This window comes from Macrobrachium rosenbergii, chromosome 3 (assembly GCF_040412425.1).
Source record: "Macrobrachium rosenbergii isolate ZJJX-2024 chromosome 3, ASM4041242v1, whole genome shotgun sequence".
Classification (NCBI taxonomy): Eukaryota; Metazoa; Arthropoda; class Malacostraca; order Decapoda; family Palaemonidae; genus Macrobrachium; species Macrobrachium rosenbergii.
Window position 1 is genome coordinate 79,434,971 of NC_089743.1, and position 25,000 is coordinate 79,459,970.

General features: G+C 36.1%; 1 protein-coding gene across 1 annotated transcript in view; it reads left to right on the forward strand.

Moving 5' to 3' along the window:
- The window catches only part of LOC136851610 (atrial natriuretic peptide receptor 1-like), a 524,376-nt gene that overhangs the window by 62,849 nt on the left and 436,527 nt on the right, over nucleotides 1-25,000 (forward strand). Inside the window, exon 3 of the mRNA XM_067125948.1 lies at nucleotides 12,233-12,374. Coding sequence (XP_066982049.1) covers nucleotides 12,233-12,374 — 142 coding nt within the window. The remainder of the gene's footprint in view (nucleotides 1-12,232; nucleotides 12,375-25,000) is intronic.

A 25,000-nucleotide genomic window follows, 5' to 3' on the forward strand; every position in this document is an offset into this window, starting at 1 on the left:
CATGCCAAGTTACGTAGGACAAATAGAAAACATTTTAGTATGGTGAAAGGATACATCGGTGTGTATTCAGATGGTTTGATCACGTGGAAAGAAGGGAGGATGATAGGTTGTTGAGAATTGCATAATTCAGAGCTGACAGGAGGAAAGAAAATGGAATACCTCTAAAGTGCTAGATGATGAGAAAGAGTTATGGGAAGGGGGGAACCATTCCAGGAAGTTTGAGTGTGAGTGCAGGATGAAAGTGAATTGGTCAGTGTTTGCATAGGGGGTTTGACATGATGCTGATGAGCTTTCTTTATTGGTTTATGGAACGACAAATGCTGTGGAAATTTCTACGCTAGGAGTCCATCCACAATTTAGTATCTAAAGTATGGATGTGGCATTGAGCATTGTTTTCCTGTGAAACTACGCTCAGTTAGGAGAAAATGGCTTAATGCTGGAAAAATATGTAATCAGCCAGTCGACCCCGTGGTGAAGTGGAGTGGTGTTCTCCTCCCATATGCTAGGTCTGTGGGTTGTTTTAGTCCGCCCAAATGTAAATGGGTACCAGCGCCTGCTGGCGTCAAGAAAAAGGGCTTGGGACTAGCAACATGACCCCAAGGGATTTTCAGAGAACCAGAAGCATGTACATATCCTTTTAGCGATATCCCCTCTAAAGCGAAATGAGGCTTGTGATCGAAATATATATGTGTGTGTAGATACTTGTATGCATGCACACAGACAATGCTTACGTGAATGCGCATAGAAGGAACATTGTCCGTATCATGCCTGAAACCCTTGAATAATTCTGTGATGGAATATCTCAAAGTGTATATTGAATATCAGATTATATCTGCTTAGAGATAGCGGAACATAATGGAGATTGAAGATTGAATTTCTCTCCGTGCAATTAACTCAGTATGCACGTAATTGAGTTCTGTTTTGTAAGGTCGACGGGAAGAGCAACTTTGTGCTCTTACGTAATCAATCCATAAGAGTGAAGAGGAGAAAGCTGAAATAAGTGTTGTGGAACCTTTAATGACGCAGTAAATAGTGGGGCGGTTAACCCTAGATTTTGGACCGATCGTGCACTTTTGGGGTAGAAACATAAAACTTTGCACATGTTTACTTTACCCCCACCTGAACATTTCTGGATATGGACCCCAATCAGCCCTGTCCCCCGATGGCCAGTATGGGGCTTGCAATCTAAGGACCGATTATTACCCCATATTTTTGTAATTCAGCCACATTAGACTAACTTTTGACTCCATTACTTCCTCTTATATGTATGAAATGTGTTGTTTGTCTTTCCCAATTCTGTACAAATTAATTTCAACATATTTATTATTTACATAAGTTAAATAATGCCAGCCATTTTCAAAATAGCTGACATAAACGTTTACTCCTTTGATAATACTTTTAGTAACATTATATTCTATTATTGCGAATTTTCAAATCATACCTCATGACTATACTTCACCATACCTGCAATTGCACCAATAAATAGTGAGAGTATTAAAGTAGATAAATTTTTGTATATGAATGCATATTTGAATAAGGATATTTATTCATTTTTCTGAAACACATGACATATCTCTTTAACGCAACATAAGAGACGATACTTGAACTCTCTTTGCTACGTGCAACATATACCTTATGTAACCTGCCAGAGATACTTATTACAAAGGAACAAATTGAAGGTGGACTATTTTAGAGTCTATGGTTAAGCATATATCCTACAACATCCATAATGAGTTTCCAGTTTTTACAAAAATTCAAAATGTATATGCATAATCATTACAACTGCAATTGTCCTTCACAAAAACAAAAACCTGTGCACTTCAAGTCATTTGTGTGGCATTTGTAGGGAGGTGCACATGCTTTCTTGCATTTACAATATATGTCAGTTCATAGCAGCTTTCTTGAGCTTGATGAAGGCTTGTCCACTTTGGTACCCAGGATGATCCATCTTGCTTCTCCCATCCCCAATCTGGAGGATCTGGTAATTCAGGATTCTTTTGAAGCACCTGTCCCCACACATGGCCTCCTTGATACACTGGGGGATATGCGCCAAAGCCCTGGACTTCCTTGCGAACATAAGCTGTCTGGCTTCATTGACTTTGGATAGCCCTCCTATTCTGTCGTACCAGAGTGCCACAAATAGCTCCAGGTGGCTCATTATGTTGATTGGAATCTCTGCTGGAGCCTCTGCTAACATCAGAAATGTATCTTTTACCCCCATTAAATACATTCCATGCGTCCCAGGCACATGATTTGCTCTTATCAGGAAATAATGAGGTAACGTCACAGCCGGTAAGGGGGTGGAAGACTGCCAGTGAGTTTGCTTTTGAGGGACCCAAAGCACCAGCTATTTCATGTGCTGCGATGTATCTGTGATGCTTTCCGACCCCAAAGGATACCCATACTTCTGACATAACGTAAGGTATTTTGTGCAAACTGGACACAATAATGACAACAACGTCAGTGTCAGCAGTTTTGACAGTTATTCTTTGATGCCCATAGCTGGCTGCATCAGACACATGTAGCACTAACTGTGAGTCTGCCTCTTCATGGGAGCAGGGTTCAGTCAGGCTCTTACCAGTAGCTGTTGCAGTCAGCACATTCTTGTCGTATGTGCTGTTGATCTACTAATCTTCTGCTGCTAGGGAAGTGACTTGTTCTGCAAACAGATGGAATAGTTCAGTTTTGTTCGCATCAACTCAAAGGAAGCTTTGCCAGTTGCTTGGCACAGGAGAGCTCAGAGTGATCCTTTTACATACACCTTTGCCTCTTCTTTCTCTGTGGCAGCCTTCAAGCTGCCAGGTGCACAGGTGTCCCACATGATATCCAGTCTGTTCACATGTTCCAGATGGTGTAGTATATGTGGCACAAACACGTTGTAGTGTAGCCTTGGAAGGTTTTGGAGGTTTTTGGTGATAACATCTGAAGTATCACAGCTCCATCAATCACCAGTGCACTCACACCTGGGGCTAATGCTGGGGATTCCACTATGTGCCTCAAGTACAGATAAAAGATCAGCCTTCTTCCCTGATCTTGTTTCACCGTGTTTACAGAGTGAAGGGGGTTAAGGCTGATTCTTATGCTTGAAAAAGTCCTCAAGCTTGCTTTCTTGAGACTGACAAGCTATATATAACCTCTAGAATAGGGCGCAGTCATCTTTCAGTGTTGCCACCTGCGACTTTTGCTTTGGTTTCTGTTTCTTTGTGGAGAAGAGTAGTAGCGTATTCTTATGAATAGGCTCAGTTATGGGTTTGGATCTCTCAACAAATCTCTCCTTGACAAAGAGATCATACTGTTCCTGACTTTTTTGATGAGCACTTCTGATTGTCTCAGCAACATCATGGTCCATTATATCCTTGGTGTCCAAGGTAAGAAGATCCGTGCTGTCGTCCTTGAAATGATTTCCCGTCTCATCTATGGCAGTAACCAGTGCTGAGACTTTTCTGGCAAAAGAGACTTGCACACACTGAGCTTGTTCGTGATGCTTCTCTTTAGACACCTTGCTTTCAGTTGTCTCTTCAAATCCTCTACCATCCTTGATATCTGTGGTGGATAATTGCATTGATTTTAAAATGTTTCAAAACAGATTTGTATTAATTTACAGGTAATAGATTAATAGACATGTGTGATATAATATACATAGCTGTAGTTATAATTATTATCAATACACATATATAACATAGTACCTCCCTCTGGTCCTGGAACCATCCAAGTTCTTAGTGCTGATGGGTTTCCAGTCAACACCACTGCTCCATCATCTCCTTTAACCAGTGAATTGACTCGCTCAGGAAACATAGATCATGTAAGTGAACTGATAGCCATCTTGCATAATTTACATGATCTAGGGCGAATATCCATTCAGGACTAGCTGTTTTATTTAACTGTCATCACATTCATGTTTTATATTGCCATACAATAATTGTGACACAGTGCTTGAAAGTTGCAACAATGGATATTGAATCTGTTTATATGGTCTCTGTATGGAAGCTGTTTGCCCTGTTTGGCAGGTGATTGACATGTTATACTTGCCCCTGAGGACCTTTTGCCTGCCTTGGGCATTCTGGCAGGCATTAATGACTGACCCTGTTGTTTATGAGTACAACTACCCCTCAGATAAATTAATTTATCTACCGAAAGCAAAGCTGCAAGAAAATATTTACAATTTGGCGACCAAGAACAAAGTTGCCAATAATATATGGAAATTTTGGCTACGTTTTTGAATTACAAGATGTCTGACACACCATGGGCAAACTATTTTAGGTTCAGAGTACCGTATTTCTCATAGCCAAAAACATATAATTAGACACTAAGACCAAGGTTCTGTCACTTTTAGAATGCCTCCTAGATGAATTTGATCTTCTAGCGGCCATTTTGAAAATGACTGCCCTGAGATATATTTTTACGTTATTTTTACTTGGACTTATTTCTGATCACTTGAGAGGTTACGAAAACCCATTACTTGATAGCTCAGAATGTATTTGAGTGCTGAAAGACAGTCCAAAAGTACAGTTTGCATGAAAGTATGGGTAAATGAGTGATAAAGGATGGCAACCTGTAGTAGCCATCAGGAGGCACTGCTAACTGGCGTCCATATCCAGAAATGTTCTTGGGGGTAAAGTAAACTTGGGCAGAGTTTTACTCTTCTACCCCAAAGTGTACGATTTTTTGGTTATCCGCCCCACTAAAAGGCCAATTCTGTCAAAGATTTTAACGAACCACTGATGCACGATTTCTTTTGATGGCCTTATTTTAAAATTTATGTTTAAATGAAGTAAATTTTATCCCATTTACACTTACATTAATTGATATACAATAATATATACATATATAAATATATATATAAATATTATATTTCTTGTCTTGTACCTCCTTTCATATTCTCTCTTTTCCATCTTGCTTTCCACCCATTCCTGACAGTTGGTTCACAGTGCAACTAGAAGGTTTTCCTCCTGTTACACCTTTAAAATCTCTTCACTCTCAATTTCCCTTTTCAGCGCTGAATGACCTCATAGGTCAAAGCACTTGTCCTTTGGCTTAAATTTTATATTCCACTCATGCCATATTCTGTTATATATACCTCAGACGTTATATACACACTCCATTGGGTCGTGAGTGGAGTCTTCACTGGATGATTTTTGTAGACAGCGTTAATTAGAAACTTTGAAGAGAGACTGCAGAAACTTGCGAAAGAGATCTGAAACGAGTGTGAATTAAGATTTAAGAATGATAAGGGTAAAAGGAGGAATGATTGCAAGATGAAGGAAAGCGTTAGCGGGTATGGAGGAAGAATAGCAGCTGTTGAGTTATTAATATAATTGAAAGGAAATGTGATGGAATAGGTCAGGCAAGTAGTAAAAGGTATATCATCTTTGAAAAAATGGATCTGGGTGTTCTAAGGTATAATTGGTAAGCGCATTTACCAGGCCAGGATTGGAACTTGGGGCTATGGTTTAGATACAATGATAAACAAGTACCCAGGTTTGAATCATGGTCGGGTTAAATGCACTAATCAATTATAACTCCTTTGGGTATTATTTCCAAGGGATAGTGAATTCCTGTTGAATGATATTTATGATTGATATTTAAGAATGTATATATATATATATATATATATATATATATATATATATATATATATATATATATATATATATATAACACATATATATGTGTGTGTTTGTGTGTATACATACATACACACTTTGTCTATCGCTTTATTCCAGGGTTCACTCCCTTCAGAACAGCAAGGAATTATTTCGGAGGCAAGCCTCATTAAGCTTGACCTTCTTCAAACTAGATAAAATCCAGGTTGTTGGACCGAAAATGGCGATTATGTAGTATATTGCTATTTCCTTGCATTACGGTAGTGTTGTAAGGAAGAAAAAAATCTCCAAAATTTCAGGGCAGTAGCCTTAGGATTTTTGTGGCTTCCAACCGAGTCTTTCCTTTCATCTGGATAAAATGCAGTCTGTTGGGCCGCTAGTGACAAATGCGAAGGAAATTTCGAAATATTGCCGTTTGCTTGCAATAATCTGAAATTTTCTCATGACAGGTCCCTTTCCTTTGTAAGGCAAAGCCATCTCCAAAAAGCCTGTTGGCATGAGTGTGTCCATCCTTGGTATCTCAAGTATTTTGCTGCCTTTGCATCGTATTTTAAACACATTTGTCTAGCAGTAACCACTCATATAGACTTTGCTAGAAGGGTGACCTGTCTAATTCTTCAGTTATGATTATAATGCCTTCATTTCAACTCGAGCTGTTGTATTTGAATCTCCACTGAATGATGATCATCTAAAACATATGGAGTCTCCGTTCTTCCTTCTTAAGTGGTGTTTCTTTAGGATCTGCTTATTATCGTCAGTTTCTGTCTTTTTGTTTTACCCGCGCACATGCAAATGATTCTGTTGTTGTGGATGTGAGGGCGTACAGAAATTAATATCTTTAAATGTTTCCGCGACCAGTTTCTCCCGATATTTCATTTTTCTTTTACCTACAATATTATTTGGGAATTTTGAAACCAAGGCTGTGATTTATGAACGTTTTATAATAAATAAATAACATGTCTTTGTAGAGATTAAGTCTCCTTCAGGAGTTTTGTGGAAGTTGCGTACCATTATTTGGAGTATCGTTGACAATTCGCTTGAAGCTCTGCGTAAACCTAATATCTCTTGCAAATGATTCCTGGCTTGGATGTATTTCAGTCCCCTCCTGAAACAGCCTCCCTCTTCTTCTTTCTCAGATAATAACTTATGCCATTACTCTCACAGACTTCTTTATTGCAGACCTTCTCTACTGTCTTTCGTCCTTTCCGTGTACGTCAGAATTCACAACCCCAGGTTTTCTATGGGAGTCACAAGCTATAACATTGACCCTTGGAGTGTAGAATTCATTAATTTCAGTATTACCTTTCGGTATTACCTTAATTAATCAACCTGTCTATCTCACAAGTGGTGAGCCTGTTTTTACTTGAGGAGTGGAGTTCACACAATCCGTGACGAACTGTACTTCTTTTGGCTAATTTTATGTCTGTCTCCCTGTATCGTATATGTGGGTACATTAACAAATACTGCGTATACATTGGCAGGCAGTCACACTACCAGGTCTCCCCCTTAAATGGAAAGAGAGACTTTCTTTTGGTCCTTTGCCATATGCGATCAGATAAAATGCAAATTTTGCTATATATTGAAAAACTTTTATAAACAATAACGGAAAGGCGGGAAAACAAAGTGCAGAGACGGTACACGGTGCTATGACCTTTGAAATTTCCTTTTACTTTCAGGCCTTGTAAAAACAATGTATCTTCACTGGTTCATCTATAATATTCTTTTTATATTATTATTTCTATTGATACTTTGCATTATTTGCGTTGACGATTTTAATGTTAGTTTTATTAATGATACCTCCATTTTGTCCTTTTTTAAATATTTTGGATACCAGAACATACTGGATATCGGAACAATGACAAACCTAATAAAGAGCTTAACGGAAAACCGAAATAACCAAATAGAAGAGCAATCAAAAATTGCAAACCACCCCCAAAGGAATTTGCACAGTTACTCAAATACTCTTTCTGCATCGTTTACCTTTTTCTCTCCCGTGTGCAGAAATTAAAAAGCCCAAGGCAGAAAAAAAAGCTAAATCAAACCATGGGAAGGCTAAATAAGGTTTGTCAATCAAATAGGTTGAAATTGCATACGAAAGTAAGATTATACGTGGGTCTGTGGGCACTAGAAGAGGTGGAAGACCCAGAAGTACTTGTGTGAGATAAGCACAGGAAAGACACGAGACGCTCAGCTGGAATTCCTCAAAGGTCCTGTACTTCACGTGGCGTTGGAGGCGATGATGATTATGATGATAACGAAGGTTTGATTAGTATAATTACCAAAATACTCTTCTTCATTTACACTTCCTTCCATAAAGTAGCTGGAAGTCACTGTTTTCTTTAAACACATTTCGTTGGTGATGATTGAATTGGATGGCCACAAACCCTGGAAAATTGATCAGTTCGCGCCAAAAGCTACTTTGTGTTCATTCGTATATTTTTGCGTGTTTGTTTCCTCATAACTGAACCATTTATATGGTGACTCCTTACGTGTGACATACATTTGGTGGATATCGATAAAGATGTGTTGTTTCCATGGCGAATTAAACCAAGTTTTATCAACAGCCGTTCTCTAGCCTCCACCTAATCAAGTCGAGAGAGAGAAATAGCCCAAATGATATGCAGACAGACAGATCAACAGATGACAGCCATGCTATAATGAACCAGGCAAAAGACAGTCATGTTCTTTTGGAATGATCTGACTGAGGCATGTAAGCTACTAAGAACAAAGTTATGGAAATATAAGGAGAAATCAGCATTGTTGGCGAAAAAGTTCGGTAATCCCTTAGATTATGATGCCAAATGCCCAGGTGATGAATATTTTTTCATAAATTACATAAAAGGCAATAATTCTTGACATAATGATCCGATGTGTAATGAGTGCTTTTAAGAAATTATGATCATGGAAATTGAAGATCAGCAGCAGGGAACAAGTGTGGTACTCACTGCTTAATAGTTTCTTACGAAATAAGAACCTTCTGTTCTTGGTAAATGTTGCAATGTCGATGACAGGAATTCTATAGTACAGTCTTACCAGACAAGTGCAATTGGGAACTGGTATTTCCGACGTGGGTCAGAGCTGTAGATTACGAGAATGTAATGCAAAAGAGATATGTGTGTTTTGTCGAGAACCAACCTTACAAACAGACTTGAGTTAAGAACAAGAAGCAAGACTAAAATACAACAGATTGAAGGAAAAACTGTTAACTATAGAATGGTCTTTTGAGTGCTCAGTTTGTTGAAATAGGGGATAGCACATAAGCATTCAAATTGACCTATTATATTTTTCAGCACGCGGCGCCCAGACTGTTAGATACGCTGCCCCAGGACACAAATTATAAAAAAAATTGGATATTGAAGAAGAAAGTAAAGGGTTTAGGTATTCAAAAACAGATAAGACACCATTAAAAGTTATCATGGAGTTTATAAACTATTAACTGAAAAATTAAAGATGCTCCTCTTCGTTAACCAAATGAGGGTCTATGGTGGGTGGGCCTCCTGAAATACATGCAAACAACCAAAATGAAAATAAGAATTCTTCAGGCGCTGCCAGAAATGTGTGGTTTCTGATTACTTTAACACTAGAACGGCCGGAGCATACTACCCTCCTTCACGGGCCGCTGGTATCAAAAATGAACCCACCATCTTACTTCAGTATTGCTGCATATTGTTATGCAATTATGATCGATCAGTGTTTCAACATAAATGCTAGCACAAATTTGTTTTATATGTAATGTTTAATCAAAAGTTTATACATTTATAATTAACAAAGGAAAATAATAATAAAATATACAGCGTTCTTTATTATTTTTTTTAACTATATAAATATGCAATGACAAAAAAAATGAAACAAGTTTGTAGTTCATTACAAAAAATCTACGAAGTGGAACATTGTTATTTGACTAAGAAAGAAATAAGTTTTAATAAAAAAGTATGTGTAATTGTAATAGCTACCTGCTATAGCAATATTGTAATGTTTGGAAAAAACCTAATGTTTATTATAATGTTATACACATTTTAACATTTCTTGCAAATTATTTCAGTTCTAATTGTTGCAGTGCATGACGTGCACACAAAACGTTTGCAATTAGCACATATTTTGTTTGTCAATCTGCGGTTTGCCGAGTGCAGTTTATTTTGCACCATTGCCGCTTGGTTTTAGGTGAAGAAGATGCAGCATTACTGGTGTCTTCATGAATTACCGCTCTTCAGCAGTGTCTTTCATCTGCAGCTCTTCAACCAGGTGTAAAATAAATTCACGTCGAGACACCTTTTGCCAGTTACCTCCTTATATACGATGTGTGCATTTATTCCAGCAAGATCAAGGACGTTGTAGAACATTTGCAGAGGCCAGCGACGGGACGATACTTTCGTGGAGTATAATCTTGCCATTTGGTCAATGATGTCAACACCATATTTGGTTTCATTGTAATATTTTACAGAATCAGGAATTTTTACCTTCTTCAGATACTGACACATTTTGTGAACTGTGCTTAGAAGCAGAACATTCTTGTTTGTTTTTCCTTGATAGACTGTAAGTGTCATATTGTTATTTTCAGTATTTTAGTTGAGTGCAATGGTGCTTTACATGTTTTATTTCTGGAGGATTTCTCTCCGTATGCGATTCATTGTGCCTATTATACTTGTTTTCTTTTTCTCGAGTTGTTCTGCTAATTTGACCGAGGTGAAAAAGTTGTCTGTAGTCACATTACGCCCTTTTTCAAGGAAAGGATCCATCAGCTGAAGAACAACGAACTCCGATAGAGACTGATTTGATGGTCGATGAGCATCTTTTCCCAAATAAGGAAACCCATTTACTAAATACTTGGATGAAGAATCAACAGCCAGCCAAAATTTAACGCCAAATTTGTCTGGTTTATTTGCCATGTATTGAGTAAATGGGCATCTAACTTTAGTTGGAAAAAGCTGTTCATCTATTGTGATATTTGCATTTGGCATATATTTTGCTTTGCAATTTTCAATGAATCTATTCCAAACGGTTGAGAATAATGCAAACTTATCAGAAGTCAACCTTTCAGATCTTGTCGATCTAATATCAAATCTAATAAACCTCAATAGTTCTTTATATCTGTTGCGAGACATAGTATCTGAGAAATATTTTATGCCCACTTTTTTACCATATTTGATCAACTGGTTGTCCTTTGGTAAGCAAACCTCTGGCATACATAATTCCAATTAGTTGATATATCTCTTCTTTACTTGTCTTCCAATCTTGAGTGTTGAGCTTCAGTCTTGCTTCAGTTTCAGTGCACTTCACAATGTGATCAATAATATAGCTATCAATAAATAAATTCAAAGCGCTGATATTATTGCCTTCAGTAATATTTCGCTTAGCAAATGATGTACAAACCTGTTACAACTGTCGGCCTTCACTGTGGTGCAGCATGAAATTATGGGCACAGGTAGAAATGATACCACGCCTGCCGAAGGTAGCGCTGCTTATCTCTAAAACTAATGAGTGTTTCCCTCTGAAATTTTTGGTGAAGGTAATGTTCATGACATTAATAAAGGTCATAGTTTAATAGGTGTAACATTTATTGTGTACATATCATGTAACCAGCAAAGAAGTCAGAATAGTGTCAAAAATGATACCATGGCCAGTTCTAATGTTAAATTCATGCGTCCATTTCTATCGTAACAGTTCATTGTAACTTCCACTTATTAATGATGTCTCCTTTGCCATTAGTGAATTCATTCATTTAATGATACTGTGGGGCCCCGATTGGGCCCTCCGGACATCAAAACAAGATCACCAACTTTCACCAGAAAACACAACCCCGAAACGATCGGCCGAAGCTATATTTTTCATGTATTTTCAGAAGTTATAGCATTCCATATGTAAAACCAAAACCATTTCTAAATGTAAAACGCTTCAAGCTATCGAACATTATGTAATGTAGAACTTTCCTTATTTTGTACAAAGAAATATTGACTGTTTTCCAGGTTTGGGAAAACACACCTGACTGTAAAATTATGTCTTTCCTGCTCTGATGTTAGATACTACTTTTCCATTCGCGGAAGTTTATGTCTTGTCAGAAATTTATGAAAATAAATTAGTAAGTACCCAGACGCTGCCTCTTACTCGCCTCATGTCTGCAGTACCATTCATTCATTCATTTCTTCACAATTTCTTGTCTGCTATATACAGCATCTTTTGCATCCAGTCGTTAAAATCCAGTTTTTCACTATTATTCACTCCCAGCCTAAGCTACTCTCCGTGAGGGATGCGTGCCGTCAGTGCGCCTCTCACACACTGCCAGGCATTACAGAGTTCTTTGCAACGTCCCTTCGGCCCCTAGCTGCAACACCTTTCATTCATTTTTCTACACCTCGGTTCATATAATCTTTTCTTCCATCTTACTTTCCACCCTCCCCTAACAGTTGTATCATAGTGCAACTGCGAGGTTTTCTTCCTGTTACACCTTTTAAATAACTTTTTGCTCACGATTTCATTTTCAGCTCTGAGTGACCTCATAGGTCCCAGCGCTCGGCCTCTGGCCCAAATTTTATATTCCATTCCATGCATTGCTACTTTTCTGTTTATTCATTTGCTTTTTTTCATTCCTGATCTTCTGTCATTTCAGTCATTCAATTCTTTTTTTCTTGTAGAACGTCAGCGAACTACAAGCCCTGGTACAACGCCTCCGACACGAACGAAATCAACGAAATCGCCAAGAAGGCCTACGAGGCCGTGCTCACCGTCACGGCCAGAACACCATCTGGCGACCAGTTCAAGAACTTCTCAACTCATGTGAGTATTCACACTGTGCGAGTCGTCTTTCTTTCAATTATGTTAGTGGTGAACTTTGTGTCCCCTTGATACTCCTTGGTTGATTTAAATTAAACTGACTTTATGCTAGCTAGGGTCTTTACTTTACGTGAGGTATGGTGAAATAGAGGTTCAGAGGCCTGATGTGGACCTCTGAAATCTTCCTAACTAACTAGGATATGGTACTCTCGTATCTGTTGTTTGCCCTGTAGAAACTATTTCGACAAATATTTTCAAGTACACCGACAGCAGTTGTGTATATGGTAATTAATAAGAATTTTAGTAGTAGTAGTAGTAGCAGTAGTAGTAGTAAATTGGTTATTATAACTTTTTGTTGAGGTAGCTGCTGCTTTTTGCGGCGTTGGTGTAGTTATTTCTTTGGTTGTGATTATATGTTTTCATCAGCAGCATTATCCACTATTGTTGGCATTTCACCCTTCTCGTTCCCCCTGTTTCCCTGCTGACATTATCGTTGGTCAGACTTCATATACCTTCTATCCCTTACTCTGCTGTTATACTGTAACCGTTGCAAAAATCCTTACTATTTCTTTTGCCTATACGATTCCACTACGCCCCACTGATACACTACTTAATGCTTAAATGGAACGCAACCTGCTTTAGAAACTGAATATTATTATTACAATATTTTCTTTGCGGTAAGTTCTTCATGCCCTCATACCATTAAACCTGCTTAGTCCTACTTAATGAAGATATTTCAGTAGCAACTGAACATAAGCTCAGAAACAGCAGTTGCCTCGATCTCTCCGTCATGTATTTAAAAGAGCTTCTCCATCATCCTCAGTAACTCTCACGTCTCCACTCACTAATGAGCTGAGAGTTTCATGGGCCGAGGCTGAGAGTTTCATGGGCCGTAGCTGAGGATTATGGGCCGTAGCTGAGGATTTCATGGCATTATGCTGCGCCAGAAAAGCTCGATTGCGCGAATAAACTTCAGCATATGTTTTCCTTGCTTTCTCTTATTCACGTTTATAATTCATTCTAGAAGTTATTCTCACTTACATTCCATTATAGCCGCTGCCTATTTACAGTCCATTCTCTATCATGTTTATATAATCATTTCTACTTTTCTTTTCGTCTGCAATCTATTGTATGGCTGCTTTTCATTAATAATCCATTTTATAGCTTTTCATGGATAATCCCTTCTATCACATCTTGTCGAACGTTCATTCAATACCTTCTCACGTATAACCCATATACATTCCACTCTGGATTCTTTTCAATTATCGGTTATATACCTGCTGCTTATTTATAATCTACCCTATATCATACTCTAGTTTCCAATCCATTCTATAGCTGCTGCTTTCTGATTATCCGCTGTAAAACTTCTCATTTATAATCCATTATCAGCGCTTTCTCTTATAAAATCAATTCAGTTGCTTCTACTTCTTTGCGATCCAGTCATTAACCTCCCTTTATTATGATCCATTCTACCCCTTCTTCCCATTTGCAACTTATTCTAGAGCTTGTCGTAAGAAATCCTTCACATTGTTTCTTAAATAATCCATTCAGTAGCTTTTCATTTAAAAATCAGTTGTATAACATCCGGTGTATGATCCATTTTATCATATCTTGTTTGCATTTCATTCCATAGCTTCTTATCTATAAGCTGGTCTGTAGTATATACATGGATGCATGTAGACACCCACAGAACTTTATCAATTCTAATCATGGCCCAGCTCTTACTTCTAATTCTAGAAGCAGCAGTTGCTGCATTTTAATCATACATATTTGCCACTCTTAAGAACGCTTCACGCCAGAAAAGTAAACTAATGCCAAAACAATATAACACGTACACACACACGTATATATGTATATATACATATCTACACATATACACATATATATGTATATGTATATATACGTATACATATATACAGTACATTACAACGTCATCCAGCCAGGAGATTGATTTCTTTTCGCCGTTTTCCTGGCTGGATACGCACACGCACACAAATGTATATATAAAATATATATATATATATATATATATATATATATATATATATATATATATATATATATATATATACATATATATATATATACCTATTAAATATATATACCTTATATTAGTAAATTATATATATATATATATATATATATATATATATATATATATGTATATATATATTATTATATTTATATTTATATATATATATATATATATATATATATATATATATATAATATACATATATATATATATATATATATATATATATATATGTGTGTGTGTGTGTGTGTGTTTGTGTATGTATGTATGTATGTATGCATCTAGCAGATGAAAGGTTAAAAGAGATTATCATTCCCCTGGCTTTAGATTAGTAAGTTATATGCATATATACATTATATACATATATATAATATATTTATATAATGTATATATGCTTATAACTTACTAATCTAAATCAGAAAATGATACTCTCTTTTCACCTTTCACTTGGTAGATATATATATATATATATATATATATATATATATATATATATATATATATATATATATATATATATATATATATATATATATATATATATATATAATGTATTAAACTTTGAGGCTTTAGATTAGTAAATTATAAATATATATTTACAAATAGGCCTATATATATAAAATATATTGTATATATACATATATTTGTGTATATATATAATTTACTAATGTAAAGCCGCAAGTTTAGTAAGTATATATATATGTATTATTATAAGTATATATATATATATATACATATATATATGTATATATCTATATCTATATCTATATCCATCATATATATATATATATATATATATATATATATATATATATATATATATATATATATATATATATATATGCTGTATACTGCGTATAGGTACCTGCGATGCTCTTTTAGACATGACTTGCTATTTGCAAGGGAACCTTGATAAGGGTTTTGAGTGCAGAGTAATTCAAATAGATTTTAGTGCTGCATTCGATTTAGTAAATCACACGGAACTTATTTATAAACTTTGGAAACTCGGAGTGTGTGGATATGTTTTAGGATTAGTTCAAGATTTCCTTACAGGCAGGCAGCAGCGAGTCCCTGTGGACTGGATCTTGAGTGAACCAACACCTATTGTGTGTGGAGTTCCCCAGGACAGTGTTCTTGGTTCACTGTTATTTTTATTATATATAAGTGATACGGTTGTTGGCCTGGAAAACGATTGTTCAGCAGGCCGACGATTCAACACTTGTGGGTGTAGTAAAGTCTCCACTTATGAGAAATGAAGCTGCCCTCAGCCTCAGTCGGGACATGGACCGGATCAGTGAATGGTGTAGTCGGTGGGGTAAGGTGGTGAACTTCAGTTAAACGAAAACACTATTGATTAGCAGATCTCGTACAGATTTCCCACCCCATCCTCCGCTTCAGGTGGATGGAACTTTGCTGAATGAGTCTGAAGAGTTAACTATTCTAGGTGTAACTTTTGACTCCCATCTGACTTTTGAGAAGCATCTAATGAAAGTTTCAGCAAATGCCGTACGAAAGTTAGGTATTTTTCTAAAGGCCTCATTTACACACACACATACACATATATATATATATATATATATATATATATATATATATATATATATATATATATATGTGTGTGTGTGTGTGTGTGTGTGTGTGTGTGTGTGTGTGTGTGTGTGTGTTTGCGCGCGTGTGTGTGTTTGTGTAAATGAGGCCTTACAAACAGTACCTAACTTCCGTGCAGCATTTATATATATATATATATATATATATATATATATATATATATATATATATATATATATATATATATATATATATGTGTGTGTGTGTGTGTGTGTGTGTGTGTGTGTGTGTGTGTGTGTGTGACAAAGTCAGTACAACCTGTTTTAGGTCATTTGTACTTTATGCTTCACTAGAATACTGTTCTCCAGTGTGGATATGCTTGTAGAATTTATTTATTTTAGATATAGTGGTTCGTGGTGGTAGGTTTCTGTTTCTTAATAGTAGCAGGTATATATATCACCATATAGCATACTGCAATATATACTATATAATATATACAATGTATGCTATATGTGTCTCTTTATACAATAACTGTATTGGTTCCGTTCTCAAGCTACACTGTCGGTCGCGAGTTCGAATCTCCGACAAGCCAGTGAAAAAGGCTGGAAAATTTGTTTTGGTGATAGGCATTTCTCCTTTGCCGTGTAGTTTCGGATTCCACAATAGCTGTAGGTCCCGTTGTTAGGTAACCAGTGGTTCTTAGCCACGTAAAAATAAGTCTAATCCTTCGGGTACAGCCCTAGAGTGTGCTAACTTTATGTATATATATATTATATATATATATATTATAATGCCTTCTTGATCACCACACAATATTTCCAATTTTTAAACACCGTTATTCACTAAACAGGGTCGAAGTCCACAATTGGTGGAATCGTGCAACTACCACAATGTGTGCAAGAGGATTCAAGGGGGTAAACAAACGCTGACAAAAACCACTTAATATTTAATACATAATTACTAGACAGAAATAATACCTGAACCTCGTAAATACATAAATTAAATAAATACCCTTAATTAACAAATCCAGAACGCACGTACGCTATTATGGAAAACAGGCAACACGCTCATACTGGAAAGGGTGCCCAGAAAGTAAGAGAGGAACGAAAAGAAGCAGAATAACCGTACGATATACACTCTCTAACTTAATTTTACTAATAAGGACTTCAGAATATATAGTTTTGATCTCCTCAACACATCAATCTCCACGTCTGGAGATAATCCCAAGACACGTAGGAATAAAGGGGCCTAAACGACAGCTGGGCAGTGGTACCCACAAGGGCCGTGATCCTCTCAAGCTCATGACCTTAACCAGTAAAGATGCACCTTACCAGGTATCAGAGAGGCCACAGAGGCAGTAATTAACTGAGCCAGAGGCGAAGCTGAATGAGTCGTAACTCCTCCAAAATATAAGGAAGGTGGCTAAATCCGCAGAGCCAGCTGCAATCCAGCAGGACAGGTAATCCAATATCAGTAGCAGTATGCTATAGCAGCAACGCACAGCAGGCAGTCCAATATAGCAGCCAACAGCAGCGACCTCCAACAACGGCTCAGAAAAGATTGTCCGCCGTCTTTTGTCGGCGCAAGACGTAAACTCCCCGAGGAGAGGGGAGGGGGATGCCAAGGCGCCGTCACTCGAAAAGAGAAAAGAAAAATGTAACTGCTTATTTCATAATAACAGGCCATTGAGGAGAATAAACAGCGTCCTTACTAGACACTGCCCAAATGGCTTAAAATTAACGTAACAAATAACTTAAAACTGAAAAATGGCAACAAACCCATTAATATATATATATATATATATATATATATATATATAATATATATATATATACTATGTGTGTGTGTGTGTGTGTGTGTGTGTGTGTGTGTGTATACAGAGCATGTGTATATATATATATATATATATATATATATATATATATATTAAACTTGTGCTTTTGAAAAGAAAAAGTTTCATGGAGAAGGCGAGCGTGTATATATATATATATATATATATATATATATATATATATATATATATATATATATATATATATATATATATTAAACACTTTTGAAAGAAAAAGAAGTTTTACAAAGGAGAAAGGCGAGGGTGAAGCCGAAAAATATTTGGTCTGACAGAAGAGCCACTCTGTTAGGAACCTTAACTTCGTAACGTCTAGTGAAACGTCTGGGTTAAACTACTTAGGAAGGAAGTACTCGTCCGTATTGGCGCACACGTGAAATTTCCAAGGGGGAGGGAGGTATAAGGGTCCAGTTAGTGTTTTCTTAAGGGAAAAAACGAACTGGAAAGAATCGGTCACAGTGGGAGAGGCAGATGATTGCAAGGCTGGGTTTTGGAAGCTTGTAGTTCTTGCTTGTTTGAAAGTATCACAGATAAGAAAATGGTGTTTGAGATTACTGAATTAAAAAGATAAAAGGAGCTAAAACCTAAGAAATAAGAAAAACTTGAAAATCTGAGAATTAAGAATTCACAAATATGAGAGTAAAATCATTGTTGATTTAAGGAAGGAACTTGCTCACATATATGAGTTAAGAATATTTGTTATAAAGACTGAATATGGAACCTTTAGTTATTTAATACATTAAGAAGAAAAAGTAGATATTCAAGTAGAGAATAAAGTTAAAATTCATATTTTGTTCAATCCTTAAAATAAGTGGAACAACGTTGGATGGGATGGTGGTGGCTATGTTGTTAAAGCATCTATGAAAGTCTAGAATGTGTCTCAGACAAATAGCGTGGACCATGGGTTGCAGATTGCAAATTCATCTTTGAAGGCAACGCGTCAAGAACTGATAATTGAAATACAGAAGTTACTGGGAGTGGAGTTGTCTACCCATCATTGATCTCACAGTTCCTACCCGTAAAGGGGAAAAACGAGGTAAATCATGCTTGCACTAGACACAGTGATACATGAATGGGCTGAGGGAAAACCGAAGGTAAGAGTTCCAGAGCCTAAATTCTGATATAAGAATTTTGAGAAGGGGCGAAAACACACCAAGTGGCGGTGGTACACACTACTGGTAGTACATCTCTTAGCCAGTGATACTCGAGCCAAACTTACGGAAATCCGATTAAGGTAAGGATTCTATTTATGGGATATGGGGGAAAAGATCAGAGCCAAAAGTTATTGAGTTATATTTTTTCGGTAACAATTTTAAATATCACTTGCCATGTAGGTCGTTTGATATTACTTAACCTAAATTTCTTCTCCTTCGCCATGTTTCGTCGAGAGTAACACGCACGATATTTTAATCACAGATTTTGTAAATGAGTTGAATTCCAGTTTATATATAAAACTTTTCGGTACCAAACTTCTTTTATATACTTTTCATGGGCAAAAATATTTCTTTTTTTTTTTAATAAAAAAAACAAAACATTAAAATGTTTGCGGTAATAGAAAAGACGGCACATAAATTAGACTTTCTGTTGATGCAATGTAATTTTTTTATATATATATATATATATACATATATATATATATATATTACTATATATATATATATATATATATATATATATATATATATATATATGAAAATGTCAGTTTGTGATTTTCTTTTACTGAGCTTTAGAAATTCTGAAAGCTTTGTGGGAAGCAAGTATTTATGTCACCTTTAAACGCTACAAGAACGCTACAAGAAGTTACAGCAAACATTCAGGTTTTCTTTTCCAATTGGGTTATTTATACGGTCTGGTTCATCTTTTTTTTTTTTTATTTTGCTAGAAATATCCGGTAATATTTTTCTCCCGTCTCATAAATCTCTGTTTCTGTCCGTCTCGTATATTGAGAAAATTTTATTGGCTTTTAACTTTCCTCGCAGCAGGTAACACTAATCTAATCTGGACTTTTACGCGTCGCATTTTCTGGCTTCTTTTACCTTAATTTTTCTGTTTATTTTTCCATTTGTCTTTGCGAAGTGATTTGGTGGCAGAAGTTTTCGGTAATTTTTGCTGCAGGTCACGCGCGGAGCCACTTATTTTTCGCGAGGGCAAAATCCAAACTTTCGTACTTTACGACGGAGTAGTTTTTCTTATTTTAGATCAAATACAAGTACACAAGCACGCACGAACCTCATTATGCACGCTAGCGTGTATTTATGGATTACTTACCCAACTTTTTAACAGAAATGTATAGTGAAAACCAGATATGAACGAGAGAAAAAAAGGAGAATCTGTAAGGGTAAATGGTTTCCATAGATTTTGCGAAATAAAAGATTTGGAAGGTTGAAAAGTGTAAAGACAAAGAATTGGCATAAAAGTTTGCTTTGGTGAAAATTGTTGAAAGTTTTCAATGTGGTATTACTACGGGAGGAGACTACCGATGCTAGTTTGGTGAAACGTGTACAATTCACAAGCTGTGAATTGAAAGAGCAGCTGAAATGTAAGGTGTTGGTGTTGGTGACATGTAAGATTTGAAACAGAAGACCTTATAGCCATGAGGTTCAAGAACGTATATGAGGCATAGGTTAGTGGGACAATGTTTTTAGTGGGCATCATTGTCGTTAATGAGCCTTTATTACGAATGGATGATTTTCTGACAGTTTTGTGGTCATATGGCAGTTGAAGGGTGAGCAACCGTGACCTTTTTCTCTGTGTCAGGTTGGTAAAAATTTACACAGAAACATAGATAAGTGCATAAAAATAAATAGGTTTAAATGGGACTCAACAACATAACAAGCTGACACCTTTTAAGAGTTGTTTAACCTTGGAAGAGTCAGACTAAATGACGGATGAACTCTTCCTGTAAAGTCAACTAAGCGCTCTCTCACTGAGGGACCTGGGGCAACCCGAACGAACTGTAGGGTCTGTAAGGTAAGGTAAGGTCTCTCTCTCTCTCTCTCTTAACTTTCCTTTTTGTAGAATGGAAAGAACGAATAGAGACTGTGGTTGTATTTATACATATAAAAGAGAGCAATAGTGGCAGTGCAGAAAAGATAAGAGGCAATTTGAAAAGCTATTAGATATGCTACTAGAACACTAACATTCAGCAAATAAATCACCTACCAACAAGAAAGGATAATATTTTAGATCTAGTATTTGTGAACAGGGTGAACTATGTTAAAAGAAATAATAGTATATAACACGAGTATTTCGGACCATAATGTCATAGAACTAACAGTCGTTCCAGAACATATGAAAACAGAGAAAAGCAAAACGAAAAATGGGAAGGATATGGAAAATACAATTTCTATATTAGAATATAAATTGGTCAAAAATAAATGAAGAAATTAAACAAGAATGGGAAAATATATTTGTAAGTGATGATATACAGGTAAATACCAATATATTATATAAAAATATTAGAGAAATAGTGGAAAAATATATATACCGAAGAAAAAAGTAATCATCAGTCCACAAAATTCCAAAAAGGGACAGAAGGATCTTGTTCCAGAAAGTGGAAAAAAGCTCTTGCAAAAGAAAAGAATGCATGGAAAGTGATGGAACTAAAAGTAAGATAGAAATGCAGAACAAAAGATTATACAATCAAAAGAAAATGAAAAGGGAACCTAGAAGAAATGACACTACAAAATATCAAGCAAAACCTAAAATTTTTATTCATATGCAAAAAGATGAATAAAACTAAAAGTGAAGAAATAGGCCCTCTAAGAATTGAAGGGCGATTAACGAATATGAAAAAAGGAAATATGTAACATATTGCTAGAAAAAGATATAAAGTGAATTTACACCTAGAATTGAAAATGAAGATAATGATACAGAAATAAGAGATGAAAATACTGAATACTTATCAAGATATAGATATTAGAAGCCTATATTGTGCAGGCTATTAATGAAATTAAAAATGGATCAGCAGCAGGACCAGATGGAGTACCTGTCATATTGTTTAAAGAAAGTGGTTCATTCAATCGCCAAAGCAAAACTGGCAATATTATTAAGACAAAGTATAGATACAGGCAAGATTTATGATGAGCATAAATTAGCATATATTACTCCTACTTTCAAAAGTGGTTCAAGACTAGAGCAAGTAATTATAGGCCTGTTAGATCTGACATCTCATAACATGAAGAAGTATATGAAGGGTAATAAAAAAAATATAATGAAACATTTAATGAAAAATAGATTGTTCAATATGGGACAACATGGTTTTGTACCGGGAAAAAATACACAACCAACTATTTAATCCACCATGAAAACATATATAAAAATATGATAAATGAAAAAGATACAGATGTGGTTTACTAGACTTTGCAAAAGCTTTTGACAAGGTAGATCATAATATATTAGCGAAAATTGAAAACATAACATTGTTGACAAAGTAGGAAGATGGATAAATTTTTGCAAACAGAAAACAGATGTGATTGCAAACGATGATGAAATCGGATGAAGCTACGGTAATATCCGGTGTACAGGAGTACGGTGTTAGCTGCATTGCTGTTTGTGATTATGATTGCAGACATAGACAGTAATGTGGGACTCAGTAGTAGAAGTTTCGCAGATGACACAAGAATAAGTAGAGAATTGGCAGTGAGTGAAGATAGGAACTCGCTACAAGAGACTCAAATAAAATATAAATGGGCAGAGATAAATAGGATGGTATTTAACTCTGATAATTCGAATCAATGAACTATGGTGATAAAGTAGACCACTATATGCATATAAAGGACCTAATAATAATGAGACAATCACAAACAAGGAAGCAGTTAAAGACCCAATTGTGATGTTGAATAGGAATATGTTATGCAATGATCAAATAGCAATTCTATTGGCAAAATGCAAAGCAAAAATGGGAATGTTGTTTCCGGCACTTCAAAACAGAAAAGCTGAACACACATGATTATGCTTTATAAAACGTACGTACCTAGTCCACTTGGAATGTTGCAATATAATATGGTACCCACACTACCAAGGATATTGCACAAATAGAAAAATACAAAAGGTCATTTACAGCTAGAACCAGAAAGTTAAGGACCTTGACTACTGGGAAAGAACTACAATTCTAAATTTATATAGTCTTGAAAGAGAAAGAACGCTACATGGTAATTCAAGCATGGAAACAGATAGAGGAATTACCGAAAATATCATGGAACTAAAATTATCAAAAAAAGAGCAAGCGGTAGATTAATAGTGCCAAAAAACTATACCAGGAAAATTAAAGAAAGCACACAGGACATTAATCCACCACGCACCAGCATCGATAATGCAGCGTCTGTCAATGCGCTACCAGCTCATCTGAGGAACATAACAGGAGTGAGCGTAGATGTGTTTAAGAATAAGCTCGACAAATATCTAAGATGCATCCCAGACCATCCAAGACTGGAAGATGCAAAATATACCGGAAGATGCGTTGCAACTCTGTTGTAGACATCAAAGGCACTCTCACTGAGGGACCTGGGATAGCCCAGCGAACAGGTGTAAGGTCTGTGTGTAAGTAGGTCTCTCTCTCTCCTCTCTCTCTCGCTCTACCAACATAACACCTTTTAAGAGTTGTTTAAGCAGCAGGTGAGTCAGAAAGTAACGGGATGAACTCTTCCTGTAAAGTCAGTCAAGCTCTCTCTCTCTCTCTCTCTCTCTCTCTCTCTACCAGCATAACAACACCTTGTAGAGTTGTTTAACCTTGGGTGAGTCAGAAAGTAACTGATGAACTCTTCCTGTAAAGTCAACCAAGCTCTCTCTCTCTCTCTCTCTCTCTCTCTCTCTCTCTCTCTCTCTCTCTCTCTCTCTCTCCCTCCCAACATAACAGCACCTTTTAAGAGTTGTTTAACCTTGGGTGAGTCAGAAAGCAACGGATGAACTCTTCCTGTAAAGTCAACCAAGCTTTCTCTCTCTCCTCTCTCTCTCTCTCTCTCTCTCTCTCTCTCTCTCTCTCTCAGGACAATGCCAAACATCATTATTGTAGTATGCTTAAAACAGTAGTACTCTTGATGTTCTATACTGAAAGCCACCAACAAGCTGTGGGCATGGGCTGTGAAGGTATGAAGCCACATGCTTAGTGCTGATATTCGGATTGTACAGGAGATTTAATTTGAGCTTTGGAGTGTTGCAGATAAAAGGTAAGGTGACGCTCATGAAGACGAGAGTTCTCTCAAAGTAAGAGCTGAGTGATGCAGTCTGTGGGTATGTGTGTGAAGTGATAGGCAGTTCGGGCTTTATTGTGGGTATAACAAGTGGGTAGTATAGAACTTGTCTCTTCATACTTGTTTTACTTTTCAATATTCAGACTTTTAAGTATCCAGCTATCTATCAATCCGTCTATCTATATATAAATAAAATATACATTATATGATTATATATATATGTGTGTGTGTGTATAATATATAATATATATATATATATATATATATATATATATATATATATATATATATATATATATATATATAGAATTATGTTATATGTTTATATATAATCTAAGAGCAGATGTAACTGTAATAACGAGAATGCCCTCTTTGCATTTGTATCTGAGATCCAGATACAAGAATAAACAGTAATACTGATGTCCGTAATAGGATTGGAGTGGTCAGGTCGGCAACGTGATCTCCCTCTGACACTCTGGATGCAGGTTCGAATCCTACTACGGACACAAGTCTTTTATTGTTGCATCTGGATCACTGGGCCCCTGTATTGAACAAGCGTATCAAAAATAAAAGGAGAAGAATTCGAGAAGTTAAGTAGGCATTACCGATACAACAATTACATGATAAACAGGTGCATCTATCTATCTGTCTCTATATAGATATGTAGCTGTAGATTAGATAGATAGATGTATGTGTATTTGCATATATATATATATATATATATATATATATATATATATATATATATATATATATATATATATATATATATATATATATATATATATATATATATATATATATATATATATGTAAATGTATGTATGTATATTAGTGGAAATGACAAGCCAGGTATGGAAAGTTGTTAGTCAGGCTGGAACAGAAAAACTCTCTCTTTCCCCTTTGTCCAATCAGCTGGTACACTAATGATCCTGGAAGGTTATCCGGAGGTCACTGAGGCCTTGCTTCTCCTGCTCGTACCTCGTGATGGCACCGTCCTCTAGGT